This window comes from Plectropomus leopardus, chromosome 11 (genome assembly GCF_026936395.1).
Source record: "Plectropomus leopardus strain MGB_pleo_1.0 chromosome 11, ASM2693639v1, whole genome shotgun sequence".
Taxonomy (NCBI): domain Eukaryota; kingdom Metazoa; phylum Chordata; class Actinopteri; order Perciformes; family Serranidae; genus Plectropomus; species Plectropomus leopardus.
Genome location: NC_142186.1, coordinates 14980546 through 14998674, shown reverse-complemented (window position 1 = coordinate 14998674; position 18129 = coordinate 14980546). Strand labels below are relative to the sequence as shown.

Genomic DNA, 18129 nt, shown 5'->3' with positions numbered 1-18129 from the left:
CTTTACTCTGTTTCCTATTTTTTTCCAACTAACCTTTATCACTGCCAGGAGATAGCACTATTAGCACCATTAAAGTACATTTAAGGTATGTTTGTGTCACATTGAGAATATGAGTGTCATCCTTCATATGTCAGAGAGAAGTCAGTTATATAGTAGGGCAAAAATGTTGTTACAGTAAAATGACCTTCATAAAACACAGCTCAGATTTTTATGCCTCCACAATGGTGAAGCATCATGTTTTTTTGGGTTCTTATGTTTGTATGTCCTATTTTCATGAATGTAAAACGTCAAGAATACCTCAAGGGAATTATTCAGATTTGGCGCACACCTCTACCTGGACTGAGGGATGAACTAGTTAGATTATGGTGGTCAAAGGTCAAGGTCACTGTGTACCCAATGTTTGTCTCATTCTTCTGAGGTAGATATCTCAAGAATGCCCCCGGGCAATTCATTTGGCACAAACGTCCACTCAGACTCAAATGTGAATTTGATGGTCAAAGGTCAGTGATTACAACAAAATTTCACACAATTGTCTAATATGATAAAATGATATAAACACTTGTGAAGCATCTACGTTTGCATTAACATCCATATTTGAAGCCTTGTCTTCTGTCAGGCTACAGCTTTGTGCTCTATCCTGTTCCTCTGGTCGTCCACCACAAGCTCATGTGCTGATATTTAGCTTCAGGTGACTGTTGTAGCACCATGTGACAAAACTTAATCAGACCTCTGTAATCCTCTGTACAAGTAGTCCGTATGTGAAAACATGTTTTTCACAGGAAATTGTTCACTAGAATCATACATCTCAATATAGTGATAACTTATGTTTTACCAAAAAAAACCCCACTTAATACCTGTTAAAACATTTCTTAAAAGTCTTCACTATATACAGTATATTATGTGAGTCTGGCCAAACATGGATGTAAGCTGCCAGTTGACTGGCTGGAGGAGGCATACATCCAAGTGGCAGTAACTCTAGTTTTTATATTCACCTGTCAAAAGAAGTCATCAGAATAAAAGGCATTTTAATCAAATGTTTAGCATCATATAGTAATATAGTAAACTATAAAACACCTAAGTCATATCTTCATAGCGACCATTTTTGCTTTCTTATTTATCTCATGAGTTACAGTCAGACTGAGATCCTGCCCAATGCAAACAGTCTTTTCTGGTGAGAACTCCACAATTCCCTTATTTAGCACAAACCTACATTGTGTGTTTTGGCACTGACTGACTGGCCAAGAATTGGAAACTTGCACACTGTCCCTGCTGTCGCCCTGCCTCTCTCCTTCCACTCTGGAGTAATGTTTCTCACTGAGCAATGAGCCAACATGCCTGATTAGAGCCAAATACACACAAACCTGCAGCTTATTTACAGTGATGCTTCGTTAAAGGCGACTCTGTTCAACGAGGCCGGGGTCATAGGCCTGCTGAGACACCCAGTAAATAACGCTCTCTAAATCTCTGCTCACAATGACTTCACTAATTAGACTGTGGCTCTTTGGAGTCTTATCTGAATTCCTCTCTGCTTATTAATGTGGGTGCAGGTCCTGTGGGTGATTTGTTCAAATGTACGACGACACATTGTAAGTAGGAAGAAAGTCGCTGCAGCCAGTTTGGGTATTTTGCATCATGTTTTCAACCTTGCTGCTTCTATCTGGCTGTTGGATTGATACACTGAGAGCCTTCTGCAAGAGTAAGAAGGAGATTACGTCCCAGCAGAGATGGCACTGCTGCTTTGTTACCATTCCCCCGAGGGTGTCTGTGTTGCTGTGGCAGCTGCAGTAATGCTCTGAACTCAGGGTCACAGGCAACAAGGAGCAAAGCACAGAGTTTATTTTCTCTTTTAGAAACTAATACAACAGAACAAGCAGAAGTGTTCCCCATCTCCTGGTCTCAGTCATATTCAGGGATAAAGACACACAAGTTTGCACCTTACGCTTGTTTCATTAGTCAGTCTCAACACATCCTCATCCTCTTCTCCTCGGACACCACTGCTCTACTGCTCTGATTATTCATGCGTAGTTATTTGGCTCAGGGAGCGAGTTAACATCGATGTGGGAGCCAGCATTGCGTCTGCCTCCTTAATGAGCCCGGTAGCGCTGTGGTTGTCCATCACATCCTGTTCATAAACAAACGAGGTAAAAATAAGCAGTATATGGTAATTGTGCTCTGTGTGTTTTTATATTTAGAAGTGTTTATGAGGGTGCTATGATATTCTACTTACTCCACTGCTGATGCACGTATTTTGTTAGTACACTCCACCCACATTCTCAGTTATTCAGGACATCTTTTGTCCTAACATCATGCCTTACATATATTGAAAAAGAGAGGAATTAGTTAAGCAGATGACATACCCATGAGTGGCAGAGGGAAAAGCTTCATTTTAATGGGTTTCATATGATGGAAAAACTCCAGACTAACACATTCTGTGTCTTATGCCTTTTGGCTGTCCACCATGCAAATCTCAATTTCCCAACTCATTTTGTAATCATGTCTCTTTCTTGTCTCGTGTTCTCTACAGCTGCTGCCCTTGGCAACCTGGTGTCTGATCTGGCAGGACTAGGGTAAGGATTTCACACACACACACACAACCACACACACACACAGGCAACCATTACTGTAAATCATTGCAGGTTGTAGATGGATTTAGAGTCATTACCCTCATTCAATCAAATTATGAAATGTTTAGAAAAACTATGAGAACATTATAGTGTACATCTCATTATACAGATTATTACAGCAATGTGGAGTTTTTTTTCCACCAAAGTATACATAAATTAAAGTAATTTTCTAATTGACGGTTAAGGTTTACCATCCCACTCCATTCCCTTAGGTGAAGGCTAATCATTAAATTGCTCAGTATTAAACTGTAATTACTGAATCTAGCCCAGAGGAAGATAAACACTGCAGCAGGGGAGGAAGAGAAATAGTCACCAGAGGTTTGTGTCCCAGAGGAAGGAAAGCACAAAGGGGGATATGACTATTAATAAGAAAAGTCTAATAATTAAAATGATCAATGTGGTTTGTTTCAGTCATGGAGGTCTAAATAAGGAGAGGGGTATGCAGCCTGATTTTACTGACAGCTTTTGTCATTGTGGTGAATAATGTAAGGTTACATCTGTAGAAAAAACAAACTAGTGGACACCTAAAACTTGATGTTAATCCAGTTATTAACAGATATGTAGGATATCAGACACTTCATTTAAAAGCTTTCATAATAGTTTGTTTAAAAAGTAATTTGAGTCTTTAAAAACTAAATGCATTAGTTAAACAACATTTTGTATGCACTACGTTCCGCACGTATTTAGTGATGGGATTACACTGGATTTTGTTGTACTAGGAGTTGTGCAACATAATTAATTCGTGGTCTGTAAGCAGTAGAAGTCTCTTCAGCCTTATCAGGCACATTTTGTCAACCTTTAATGTATTGATGTAAATTTGAGGTTTGGGCGGTATCAGAGGAAGTGCAACATTTTTTTTTTGCGCAACTATGCACTATGCGCACATGATAAATCTGGTTCTAATGACCAGCATTATATAAGCTCTGTTTTAATATGGACCGAACATGCTATGTCTGACAAACTCCAATTTCATATCAAATATAATTAACTTCATTAAAATTTTCCTTTCCAGTTTTCTCCATTTTTTTTCCACTGACACAAAACAAAATCATTCTTTCTCCTTTTCTCCTTCCCCAGAAATTCTGAAGTAAAACTGTTTCAGAACAATGACTGCTAGATGTAAATCCATGCTAGCTGTGGCTTAGGAGGCACCCCAAACTGTACCCATTTGGCTGTGCAGGTAGCGCCCTCTAAGGCAGATGTATGAATGGGTGAATGTGACGTAGCTGGACGTAGCCGTAGTAGCTGGAATACTAGAACACTGCTACACAAGCGCAGGTTAATTTCAGCCGTGTGTGATTAGGTTTGATCAATACAAGCATAATAATCCATGATAGGTGGATTTATTAATTTTTTTCAGCCTAAAATAATCATCGATGTGCCTTGGATCCTTTTAAATGATGCAGTGTGTTGGTCCAGTTGGCTGATTTGTGGTTATTACCCACTTCAGGGCTTCCTGAAGCACCATAGGGACCATAACCAGCTTCCTAACCTGCTCCAAAGGCCTAAACCGTAACAGTAATAGAGGATGAATCCAATGTGTCCCCAGACTCTTGGTTGTATTTCAATGATTAGTGATATAACAGTTCATTACTCTCTTATTTAAATACACAGAGAGTCAGCAAAATCAGACAGTTGAAAGACAACTATGATGCTGCCTACGAGCTGTGTTAGCATGATGGATTAGTTGAGTTGTTCTGGCCTTTGTAAATGCTCTCAGTGGACACTCACACACAGTTGTGTCTCTGTGTTAGCATCTGGGTTTGCCACTCAATCATAATTGAAAGTAGGGCCCTTGTGGCCAGCTTGTCAAGGTGAGACTCGATTAAAGCAGAGGAGAGAGGGCTTTTTATTATTTTGATGGATTTACACCAGTGAGTGTGAAGGCTGTTTGTCTGTTTCTGAGTCTGAGTGGAGCTCCTGCAGGTGTCCTTCACTGCAACATTTGCATTACGGCTTGTGTTAATTTCAAAGGGGAAAGGCTTTGGTGCACTCACATATAAACCTTGTGCTTTAGATTACTCTGGGAGTCAGTGGCACTTTAGTGGCAGCTGAGAGCTGATGAGGAGGCGCAGCAGACTTACTGATGAGGCCGTGGGTAGTTTTTTTTTCAAAAGCCGACAGATGAGAAGACCCCAGATGCCTCTTAACTGCAAAATTGTTGCTGTTTTTGTATTTAGTTGCTCAAATCCACACTTCTCAAGTGCCAGTTTACCACATAGTAAAGAGCTTTTTGAACCGGCACTAGATTGGAGACAGTTTGTGGAAAGACATAAAAGTAGCAGGGGACATTTATTTTGACAAAATTAAAGCAATTTACACCATAAACTGATGCAGAAAAGGCAAAAATTGGTGCAAACAAATTCACCAGAATGTAGGAAATTAAGTGTTTGATGCTCAATTTTTTCTGAGCGGAGGATCTCTAAACCTCCCCACATATCCCCTGCAATGTTGAAATAAAACTTATGCCTTTGGCTGCAACTAACTTATGCCTAAATAACAGTCCAAAACCAAAAGTTTTTCAATTTGTTGTCATAAGAAAATAAGAAGACCACCACATTTTTAAATCAAATTCATTTTTGGCCTTTTTTGCTTGAAAAACAGCCTTAACTAATAATTAATTTTCAAATTTGTTGCTGTTAAAAGGCTTTTAAACTAATTGTTGCAACTCTAGTACTCCTTATGATATCTAAATGTAAAACAAAACCCTTAATTATGAGTCTATCCATGTGCCCATACCTTTGCATATTTTGTATAGTTTCCTGTAGTTGGCTTGGATTACATTGTCACTTCTAACAAACTGCACTGCAGATCACTTGCAAAAGCATCAAGATTCCCATTTTCAGGCAGTCGGGATGATGATCAGCTAGAATTGTTGTCACCTGCCTAAATGAGCCAAATTAGAAGCTCTAGAGTTCAATTTAAATACTGCTAATGGGTTTAATGGTAACCTCACCTTACTTCAGTTGACATTTGCTGGAAAGACTCAAAGGAATTCCCTGTTTCTCTGTCAGAGAAGAACCTTCATTTTTGTTTCATGCATTCAAAAGGAGAAACCCTCCAGCACATGTGCCACAATACATTACTGATATTTTCTATTTCTATAGATGTAAGCCAACATTTTTGCAGACACATATAATTGTACATAATTCTATACCTGTAGTCAGAGAGCAGTGCTATAATACAAAACATACAGATGCTGAAGAAAGGTTCTGTATGCAACATTCAGAGCATTAATATAGCAGCAAATTACTATTGCTTCGTAGAGATACAGTGGAGTAATGGCAACCTGAGCAGAGAATAAAGTCATGCTCCCTCTGTATGTGCAGTCATCTGAGCTTCTCTGTTCACTGTTACGGTAAACAGTCAAGTCGGCACTGCGCTCATATGGTGGTTACCACTGATAACGGCACCCCAACCCAGCACTTTCCTTCATTAAGTTATAGTAAAATTAACAATCAATTCTTCTATTAATCATTATTTGACAAAAATAAAAAAAGCTTATTTCAAACAATACCAAATGTGTTTTTATCCTCAATCAAAGCTAACAGCAACATATTGCATATACTCTGACAGAACTGCATAGCCAATTGATTGACTTATTCAGTTTCATATGTTCAATTATATATTCTAAACAACCAATTAATCAATCATCTGTTAAGTATCAAGTCCAGACCTTTGAATCCACCCACTCCAGTAAGTTCAAGTTAGTGAAACCTTTCTGACAGAAACACAGTGTAACAAGATGAGTCATGTCATTTCCCTTCATGTGCATATTAGCCATCTGATTCTTCACAGTGAAAGTCAAAGGCAACAGCTTCTCTGCCAAAGTGTGATTTCCTCAGTCATGTCCTCAAACAGCGCAGATAGATGTAGCTGTCGCTGTAGCTTGTTCCCCCAGAGTCACTTTGGTCAATATTGTAGTGATTTCGTTGCAATGATTGTCTGTAAATCCTCCCACTCAACGTCTGTTCTCCTAAACCAAGAGACAGTGACTGAGCTCTGCTGCTCTTCTATGAAATTGCCTGTGTGTGTGTGTGTGTGTGTGTGTGTGTGTGTGTGTGTGTGTGTGTGTGTGTGTGTGTGTGTGTGTGTGTGTGTGTGTGTGTGTGTGTGTGTTGGTGCCTGTGGTGAGCAATCTGTGCCACTATATCCACATATGCATTTCCTGTGCGTATATTTTTCATGTGTAAGGGTTCATGCTTGGGTGAATTTGTAAGATTTTTCCCTCTGTGTGTGTGTGTGTGTGTGTTTTTTGACACATGTAGGAAACCAGCAACCTTGTCAAAGTCCATAATTTAGCTCATGAGTCATTCTTCCCGTTCAGCTAGTTGCTACGGATGCTCCGTCTGCACAGTACAGTTACAGCTGCTGTTTGTACTCCTTATGGACTTAATGCATTAGCAGATTTCTGGGGCAGACAAGGCAGCCAGTAAAACATTACTGCACTGAGCCAAGTTAGAGAAAACAGGACAAAAACATAGAGAACAGATATCAGTGGACTCAAAGAAGAAAAAACGGGGTCCCAGACTACTCTTCCTCCACTGTGACACATGATGTCATGTCGTGTCTTCCTTATAGTTGGAGAATTTTTTGAATGTATGTTTTGAATGAATTTGAATTTTTTTATTTTTTGTCCTCATAAATTAGTCAGGATTAACAGTGTGTGATTCATTGATCCCCAAAGGGAAAATCTAGTTTGCATTCCTTTAAACAGGTTCAAAGCCCAGACTCTGTTACTAACGAGAAGGGATTGAGTGTTTTGCTGACGGAAACTTCAGTAGGGCATATGCTTGTTTAAATCATGACATAATTAAGCAATATTACACTAGAGTGGGTGCTTTGAAGTCATTTGTAGCACGACAGTGATGCCGTCAGGACCGAGGTACTTGCACCAAGGTCCATAAGCATCACTGAAGTGTCACAAATGGCATTAAAGAATCCTATATGTAACTAGAAAATGCATTTCCTGTAGAACATGTGTGTGGATGCTTAAAGCTGAATTCAATACCATTGCTTCAAATGGAGAAATATATAAGAAATTGCCAGAAACATCTGAAAAAACTGGCAAAAAATTAAATCTGAACTGCCATAAACTGAAGAAGCTACGAGCTGAACTGCAAGAGTATCAAAGGAAGAAGGTGATAATAACTGAAAAGGTTAAAAAAAAAAGAAGAAAAGTTTAATACGTGGAGCCATAAAATGTAGAAAAAAATGAGAGGCATAAATGTTCTTGAAGAGCATAAGATTTTGACATTTGAATGGTTTCTGTATCTGAAAGTATGCAGAAGTAGTAGTTAATCTAAAAAAGTATCCTAGTAGCATTAGTAACGGTAGTAAAGGAAGAAGTAGCAGTGTCAAGTATTGTTTTTGCATGTGCAGATTCTCCACTTAAAAGAGACTAGTTGATCTACCCAGAGCTGATGAACTGGATTCCACTTTATAACCAAACACTCATAGTTTGGTAGCAGATAATTTGCAGTGGCATTAGTTGGCATCAGGTGAAAAATATTTAAATAAGAAAAAACAGAGAAAAGAAAAAATATTAGAAGTTTTTTGTTTCAGTGGAGTTTGCTGTGTTGTGTTCCAAAACACTTACGTCACTTTTACAGTATTTATAATGTGTCTGTTCCAAACATGGTGGTTTATGCTGCTCACTGTCATCTTTGTGTCAAGCTATAGGTTTTACCATTATTGTGTTGGCTTTTACTTTACATGAATTCAGCTGTGTTTCATTATCATCACCACTGTGTTCCTCAACTGTATACCTCAAATTCTCAGAAACTGCTTTGAATCATAATTGTAAAATTTCTGCTTGCAGTGGTGAAGATATAGCAGAGTGATACTTTTAGTGAAACGGAAGGTGTGCTGCATGCTGATTTGAGCACATCCTAAATGTTTTGTTGATCAGTCAGATTGTTTGGTCAGAATTACTTGCTGCGTAATCTCAGTTTATCCACTGAAGGATGATTTCTCTAATGACAGTCCGACACTCTCACAGCCCATTTGGAAACACCATATGCACCATCAACTGTATCTCATTTATCACTGTAAAATTTCTGTTTCTTCCTCGCTCATTTTGCATCACTGCTCTCTGCATCAAACAGTTTCATAATAACACAGACAATATTGAAGCTGCCTTGTCTTTTTAACGATTGAAGTCCAGCACAGCAGAACACGGTTATTGCCCCGCATTAAGGGAATGCTTTGATAATGTTAATAAATTCATTTGTTGTTCAGTTTTTATTGCTTCTGGTGCAGCCAGTGTGAGTTCCAGCTTTCACAGTGAGTCTCATGCTCAGAAATGATCCAAGGCCTCAGATGATTGCACTTGCAGTAAATTTCATCATTTCAGTGTTTTGAATACTGCAGGTATTTTGTTTTATGGCTTAGACTTAATTTATTTTGCCTCCTGCTGTTGCAAATATGTGAAATATTTGGGCTGGATTCCACTCAGAGGCAGGACCACCTGCATATACAAAAGTATATTTAAAAAAAAAAGGTTTTGCATGAATATGGGAGTCATGACTTAGACTGGTGATGAGTTAACTTTTCATGGAAAACAAAACAATGTTACAAATGTAGCATGTCAGCATGTTATGTCTCATTTATCTCAATTTGACATTCTTTTTACTAGCAGAATAGAGAAACCAGAGACTCATCAAAAGTCTCCACTAAAAAGTTTTTATTTCTGCTCCATTGTCATGAAAGGCTATTGCGTTCAGGCACACACACACACACGCACACACACACACACACTTCAGCATACACACATACCGGCATCCTCACCTCGTCTCCTTATCTTTCTCTCAAATATGCTACTTTCTACTTATCACTCCCCTGACTCGACAGCTCCAGCTGCAGCTTATTTGTGTGTGCAGTGAACTGAGGATCCATTAGTGCCAGTGACTGAGCCAGACATGGGTCAGATATTGACTTGAATTTCTTCTCAGTGGTTGGAGCTGCTTGACCTGCACCATTTTTGTGCTCAGACTGGACACACAACAGGGAACATGCAGCTGCTCTCCTAACACTCTTAGCTTCAGTTGTTATTTTGGTCACAACACTGTTATTGCGTTTATTATGGCAATTAGTTAAATGTGGACATTGGCAAGGCTGAACTACCAACTGGGCTCTGTGCAATTTAGTTTTATTCTGGCCTTCTTAGGAGACAAAGACCTCTGCACAAGCATCTCAAAGTGCGTACCGATGTGTATGGTTCTAAGAGGTCAAGATATAACAGGGAGAGAGGCCATGACTTTTAAAAGTAATCACTAAAATCTTAAAATATATTGTACACCATACTGGGAGCCACTGTAAAGACGCTGAAACTGGAGTGATGTGGTCATGTCTCCTGGTTCTGGTTGGTCCCGGCAGCTGAATTCTTTACAGTCTGAAGTTGATTGATAGATTTTTGGTTCAAGTAAGAAAAGAGGCTGATACGTTAGTCTTCCTTTTAGGAACTAAGAGCCTTTTAAAGTTGAGTTTAATATACCCATGTGATTTAGTACATAGTTTATTAATGTTCATTCCTTTGTGCTGCATGTTGTTGTTGTAGCAGTAGTGGTAGTAGTTGTTATTGTTGTTGTTGTTTTTGTTTTTGCTACAAAGTCCCAATTTCCCTACAGAGATTATACTTTAATTATAGCTTGTCCTGGAACTACATTTTATTTATTTTACTACAATGATGGCAAACAGCGACTTAATTATTATTTCTCTCTGTTGTTTCCCCTTCTTGTACAAAATATCATTCAAGTTGACATTAAACATGTACGCTTTATCCCCACTGAGGGAATTATTGGCCAGCAATCTATGAACTTTTTGTTGTTCTCATTTGGATCTGGACACTGACAAACAGTCAGCCATCTCTGCTCATTGTCTGAGTCACTGATGAACCTGCGCACTGCTCACGATATCAGGTTGATGTTTAGCTTTATGGACACAGATGACAAAACAAATTTCACCCAAAACTAAATAAATTTATAGTTTTCTATGATAGTTTCATATCTACTGGATAAAATAAATTGTGGATCTGTGACTATTCAGTTACACAGAACTAATCTAAACACAATGTTATTCAGGGCTCCACATCAGACAAAACTGACAACTTCAGAAGATTGAGATGAAAACAAAGTTTTGGATGATTAATGAGCTTTTGATGATGCATCTCTGTTACTCTGTGAAAAGCATTCTTTATCTGCCACCATCTGTGTTTATTCCATCAGCTGTGTAAATCACTGCAGATGATGGAAATTATTTTATCTAAACACAATGGGTTCTCTCTCTCTTTCTGGCATTAAAACTAATATTTGACATCATGCTGGTTTCATGACAGAAAGCATCAACAAGGCGCCGTCTTGAACATTTATCTGTTGATATCCTTCGTTTTTGTCACTATCAATTACTTAAGTCGTTGTGCTAGTTTTGTATCGCGGGTGGTTTAATGGATCATGACATGTTATGCAGAAAAACATCTGATGAACATGGGTGCTTGTAAATTCAATCTATGTTCGATATATGTTGCAGCCAGAACACAATTTTAATATGTCTGTGGGTGTGTGTACCACTTTTGCTGAAGTGATGCATTTTATCATTATAAGTCACTGTGGTTACATTTATAGGGTGTCTATAATATCCTTTTGGCTGTGTACCGTGTCTATATTTTGCATTCTGCACTTGCCTGAACACATTCATTCACATTTTGAGTCTCCTCTGTCAAGAGCAGATTTACATGTCTCTGTTACTGACCTTTATGCTTACAGTGTCTCTATGCTCTGCTTGAACAGGCGTTTCTAGACAGTTCACTTTTACAGTTTGTTGTTACTGCATGTTTGATTCTTCTCTCTCCCGTCTCTCTCTTCCTCTCTTCAGGCTGGCAGGTTATGTGGAGGCCTTGGCGTATCGGCTGGGAATGCAGATTCCTGACTTAAGCCCAAAACAGGCCGACATGTGGCAGACCAGAGTCAGCTCTCACTCGGTCAGTATCAACACACACCGCACTCCAACCCACAAACCATAACTCTGCTCTAACCATCTCCATCAGTCTTCAAGAATAACAGACGTACATGCTTGTTTTACTTCTTTGTGTGTGAGAGTAAAAGACTGACAAAAGGCTTTTAGACTAATAAGCACTCAACATAAATACCGTTAGAGTGGATATTAATGAAGCTCCTGCAAAGAGCATTTGAAGAATCAGTGTGTCGTGTAATGCGTCGTAAACACCAGTCAGGGGTTTTGTACAGTGACAACAGAAACACAAGTCTCTGTGATGTGGCCCTTCAATCACTCTTTCACTGAGCAAGGACATTAGACCTGAATGACTTTTAATATACTGTGACTGCTGAAGTGTGAAATGTAATTAGCTGTAATTAGGTCGAGTGATTATTCGAGCACTCAAAAGGCTCTTTGCCGATTGGAAAAGGTCAAGAGAATTGTCATGGTGTGTCGTAGAGTACCTGTTGTACTTTCTTATAAACATGTCTATAGAAAAATGGTTCCCAACTGGTCCAGGAGTGGTGTTCATATTTCTCCTAAGTCATTATTTTCAAGGTCCACACATCATAAATTGCTACATATTCACTTTTATTTCACAAAATGTAAACATGTTGGCTTAGAACAAAAAGTAATCATGCATATTGCAAGAATAAACAGAAAGGACACTTCAAAAAAAAAAGCTTTGTGCCAGAAATACACTGTTCTTCAAAATAAAGTGTGTTTTTGACACATTCAGAATTGACTCCCAGTTTACTTTTGGACCTTGACCCACCAATTGGGAACCACTGCTATAGAATATATGTCGTGGTGTAATGGGAAATTAATGCCTTAGGTTACTGGTTTTCAGTCTTGGTTTTCTTTCCCTGTAGTCATTAGCTGGTTAATCATAACAGACAGCTGGCCAGGTGCTGCACGAAAAGATTTTGTACAATAAAATGATGACAAACCATCCTTACTTCTTGGTCAATTTAGATGAAACTGCTCTAAATAATCAGGCAAAACTATCCAAAGTATAACATTTTTTTAAAAAGAGACAGTTTGAGTAAAAATCTGCTTGTAAGACAAATATAGGAGACTTATTTACTAGAAACAACAGGGCTGTAAAGTAGAATTTTCTTTTTTTTTTTCAAAACCATTTTCTGAAAATGTATTCTGTCAGTACTATTCTTACCTCCATTTCCCTCTGTGCAGGGTAAGGCCATCGGTGTTGGCATCGGCTGCATCCTCGGCATGTTTCCTCTCATGTTCTTCAAGGATGATGATGAAAAGAAAGAAGGGCAGACAGAAGCGGAGGAGAAAACGCAACCCACACCTGCTCCAACAGAGAGCAGCAAAAACTGAAACCTTCATCTTGTTGGAGACAAATACTATTTGGAATCCATTAGAATACTTTAAACTGGGACTGGAGTGTGTGGAAATGTCATTCAACCTGTCTAATCCCCGGCTACTTTATTTTGCGAGGCCCAGTCAAACTATCAAAGGTATTCTGAAGAGGATTTTAGATAGTATTTGATTGTGGACTTTGAACTTTGGCATAGGGACCTGACTGTCTCTTGAGGAGACAAAAAATGGATGATTCATTGGACTGCTGCTGCTCCAACTATTGCACCGTAACCTCAAAATGTCTTGACTGACCGACTCCGGCTGAAACTCATTTACCTAAACCACACTGCAGTGGCCTCTTTCTCTGTTGAATACATAAACCTCTGACTCTAAATGGTTAGACAGCAGGTAAGGGTAATTGAAAGTTTGGGGGCTTACGAAAATGACAACAACTTAAATCTCACTCTCAGAGCATGAGTATCTTTAAAGGTTTCTTGTATATTGTCAGAAATCCTGATAACTCATAGAGGAAGGCTGAGCAAAGAAGCATGTTAATGGTGCATTTCAGAAGTGTTAAATTAATTCTTAATCAGTTTTTTGAAGGTGATGATGAGCCAAGGAAAGAGGGTCACCTTTGCATATAAAGGTGCACCCATCCACTTAAAGTATCTGTAGTTTTACAAGCATGTCTGCCTTTTGATGATGGCAAAGTCTTAAAAGGTCTCGCCAGCCTCACTCACACTCCATGACAACCAGCAAGCTGCTTCTAGTGAGAATACAAGTGGTTAGATAAGTTACACCTGCTAGCTGCCTCTTTACTTCGGAAGATTTTTATGTTTCTTTTTTGTTTATCGATGAACTTTTTGATGATTACATATGGCAGTGAGATGCACCAAATGTCTTCAGCTGAATGTAACCAGGTACGTGTAGTTTGACATCTAACCTTTTAAAGAGTGGCTTGTTCCTCAGAGGAGTTGTGCAGAAATGAGAGGAATATAGTGAGGCTGAGGGAGGAAGAGATGGAGAGTAACTGTGACAGAAAGATAAGAAATGCCAACACCGAGCCACCTGAGACCTCGTCCCATATTCACTGACCCTCTGGCTCCAACACCACATGATTTATCTTCTTCACCAACCTGCAGCTGAACTACAACAGTCCTCTCTAATGCATGGTGAGATAGCACCAGGCAGGTTGCACAAAACACCTTAAGATTTTCCTTTAAGTTTAAGTGAAACTTTTCCTAAAAGGTTCACTTGAGTATTTGAGTTTTTCTCCCTGAATTGGTCTTTTACTTAAAGAATTCCTAAGCCAAAAAAGCAAAAAAGACCAAATGAAGGTTAAATATATAAATAATTTACCTATGACTTTATCTTAGTCAGAACATGGCTAATGGCAGTAAGTTAAAAAATGAACACATCCTAAGAAGAGTGTTGTGCGACCATTTGATTTAACACTACAGACTTGACTGAAAAAAATCATTCATTTATATTTTTAATGTTTAAATTTTTTAATTTTTGTTTTCTGTCTGCTGTAATTTGGGTATCAAATTTACTTTTAAGTATCTGCTTCCTACTATTTTGTTCATCCAGCAGTATGACCTTTCCCTCCTCCAATCATTTTTTTTTTTCATTTTTTCATCTGCCATTTTTATGAGAAGAACACCTTGAGGGTCAAATGTTATGTAAATGCCTCAATGTTTTTCCTTAACTAAGATTTTAAGGGATTCTATGCAACTGCCTTAAGTAAGTACCTCAGCTAAAGTGAAAATAATCCTTCAGTGTCATACTTTAGGAGAAAGCTGAAGGTGCTTTGTGCAACTGGTCCCAGCCCTCTACTCCACTTTGACTTCACAGTCAGTGAGATGTTTGTTAATCTGTTTTCATTCTGTGTAAAGTCTATTACTGCTTTTTTTCACTCAGCTACACTGTAGGTGTAGGTATATTATATTGTCTCTGCTGTGCTGCCCTCTGCTGGCTGAAATTCAGAGGAAGCTGTTTGTTTCTTTCAGTTACATACTGCCACACGCTATAGATCATCAGCTATTTGCTTTTCCTGTTTTGGTATTCAAGACCCTCGATGTCTTGCCATTAAGTTCTGTGTTAATCTACAGCATCAGCCCACCATGAAACATGAAGGCAGAAAGGATCTATTGCGGATAATAATCAATTTAAGTCTTAATTCAGCTGTCACTGATTTCCTAATTTATCTTTTGAAGAGTTGTGTTTGTCACCTGCTTGGCTCAGGTTGCTCATCTCATCAGCAGAAATGAAGACCGTTTATGGCGTTGAATCTGTTGAGAAAAGAAAGGAAGCAGCCACGTGTCACTGACTGGAATTTCCTCGCAGAAAAATGTATTTATTTTTGTTATAATATCCAGACTTGTATTCATGTATGTTCTCACTGTATATTCCCTTTATCTCAAAGGACAATGAATATAAGAATAGAAAGTATTTGTTAGCTAAAAAACACCTTTGTTAGTATATTTTCAACAGGAAGTACTTTGCAGTTGATCGCTCCATGTTACAGACCATACTTGCTAAACATGCTCTGAAGACTTACCCTGTATGAGATTGTTCTAGTTATTTATTATGTGGGTAACAGTGATCTTAAACAGTGACACAAATGAAGAAAAGAACTTAACATATTTATGTAGTTAGGATTTTTGATCTGATTGCTTGATTTCCACCTTGCATGCACTGTTAATAAAAAAAAACTATTGTACATGTTCACTGTGTAAGAACCCTAAAAAAAAAAAAGTTAATGCGTTGCAGCAGGATGCAAATTCCTGGAGCTGATATGCAAAAGTAATGTGATTGACATGCAAAAGACTTTTGACTGCTTTATACGGCTGTCTGAACAAGCACAAGGCATCTTCTTTTCCTAGAAATGATAAACATAGTTTAAAGTTCAATGATCTGTTTCTGAGTAGCCTTGCAGAGGTTTTGCAGGTTGGTAACAGAGCCCTCTGCTGGGATGTGAACTGGCAAATGCAGTGTGGAGATTTGAACAGTGTGTGGATCCTTCAAAGAGCAGAATGTGATGAGAAAACTGCTCAGTGGGCAAAATGTGATGATAGTAATAGTTTCCAGTAACAGCAGTAATTTTCCTCCTTGCATTGGATCATTAAATTGCCTGTTTCACCACTATAAGACTGTTTTTTGTGCACAGTCAGTCAAGGTTTCAAAATACTGTAATTTTGGAGCCATTATCTTTTTCCAAAATTCACTTTACACTGCATCACTTAACCATGTTCTGCCTCTCTCCTGAAGGAAAACAAAAAGTTCACAAAAGCTCGGTGTTGATACGTTATCTTGAATCGATGCAAGTTAATCTTTGGAAAAAATCAAGAATTCCTTAAAAAACATTAAAGAATTCTGCCTGGGTTGCCTCCTTCATGTGTGTAATACAGTATGTTGCAGTTTGTGAGTACATACTTACCTTTCTGCTGATAGTTTTTGTGTACTTTAAGCTGGCTGCCTATTATTTAGTTAGAAATTATTGTGGAGTTCTTATTGCTTTCAGTGTTGGTTTGGACCTGCTTTGGTTTCAGAAGATTTGGAAGCTTTACTATCATGAGATTTGGACAAGCAGGAGTCATTAGCCAGAGAAATTTCAGTCTACAGTACACAGACATTACTGTCCCTACAGTTTATAGAACACGGTCCTGTATTTGGAGACCATATTGTTCATCTTATGATCTGAAAGAATTTCTTAAAAAACTATCAGTTCCGGAGTTGCATGTTAAAATTGTCTTCAATAAGGGAGAATGTGGCAATTTTTTAGCCGCCCTGGGCGTTGCTCCAAGGTTGGCATTGTTTCTCTGTCGTTCAGTCAAACCACCACTTTGGTCCAAAATGACATATCTCAACATTTAGATGGATTGCTGTGAAATTCTGCACAAACATTCTTGTTCCTCCGATGATGAAGCTCACCAACTTTGGTCATTTCCCCTGGCACCTTTCCTCACGGTTGGTGTAAGCTGCATGTGTATAAGCCAAAGTTACTTTACTACATTTATAGAGCAATGAACTACTGCTGTTGCATTAAAACCTCTGAAGCATCAACTTTGCAGGAAGTAAAAAAATTTAAAACAGAAAAGTCATTAAAAGAGTGACCAATGATAAATTGAAAAAAGGATAGTTATATGCACACTACTAAGGTGCAAGACTATCAAAAAACGACCTTTCATGAGGGAAAAAAGGTATCACCTGCACACTTACTCAATGCCACACAAGTTTATTGAAGACAACATTTTGATTCTTCCTGGATCTTTATCAGGTCAAATGATAAATTAACTAAACTTCAACACATCTGCACAGATTTAGTCTGTTCTCTGCTGCACAGTCATGCACGTTCAGTCATTTCTCTCTCTGAAGCGATGAGTGTAAATCACTTTAAACGCTATGAGATCAAATCTGCATAACATGGGTTACAGATCTGATTTTTTTTTTTTTTACTGTGTACTTGTATCTTTGCAGCACCATAATGTGTAGCATGTTTCTTTCAGTGCTATGCTAATGCATTTTATATTTTTTGCCTCATGGTATACGTTCAGTATATTCTGTACATATGTAAGAAGAAAAGAGAATTTAAAAAGATTTCTTAAGATGAATATAATATAGAGATGCGGAGAAGTTTGTGTGTGATGTTTCTTTTTTTTATTATCATTTTGTCTGCTTTAATTAAACAGTTCAGATCACCTGGCTGCAAACATCTGGCCTTGTGTGGATTTTCCCATTACATGCTGCATGATCACATAATACATTTTAGTTTATGGCAAATGTAATGTATCTTTTTTAAATTTATTTGTTTATTTGTATAGTGTAAGTGATTCAGAATCATAATAGCTGTAACTCAAATAAATGCTTAAACAACAAGACGCAGGTGAGATATTGTGCACATCTGTGTGTCCTTGTTTTAGCACTTTGGATTGATTGTTTTTTGTTTGTTCGTTCGTTCGTCTGTTTTGTGTATCAAACACATTTTATGTCTGCTTGTTTTTGGTGCTTGCAAAGTGTCTAGTTTTTTTTAGCATCCATTTCATAACTCCTTTGAGATTTGGGTGTGTTCAGGTTAAAGTCAGCCAAAGCTGCAGTGAATCGTGAGGTGACCAAAAGTTAGAAAGTTTAACAGGTGCAAAAGGAGAGTCAATCAAGCCCAGTCTGTGCACGCACGCACCGACGCACG

General features: G+C 38.3%; 1 protein-coding gene across 2 annotated transcripts in view; it reads left to right on the top strand.

Moving 5' to 3' along the window:
- LOC121945319 (transmembrane protein 65) overlaps window positions 1-16323 on the top strand; it is a 74252-nt gene extending 57929 nt beyond the window's left edge. For both annotated transcript variants that reach the window (XM_042489437.2, XM_042489438.2), the window contains exons 6-8: window positions 2525-2567; window positions 11496-11601; window positions 12810-16323. In XM_042489437.2, the coding sequence (XP_042345371.1) occupies window positions 2525-2567; window positions 11496-11601; window positions 12810-12959 (299 nt within the window). In that variant the 3' untranslated portion in view covers window positions 12960-16323. The remainder of the gene's footprint in view (window positions 1-2524; window positions 2568-11495; window positions 11602-12809) is intronic.
- Window positions 16324-18129: the final 1806 nt, after the last annotated feature.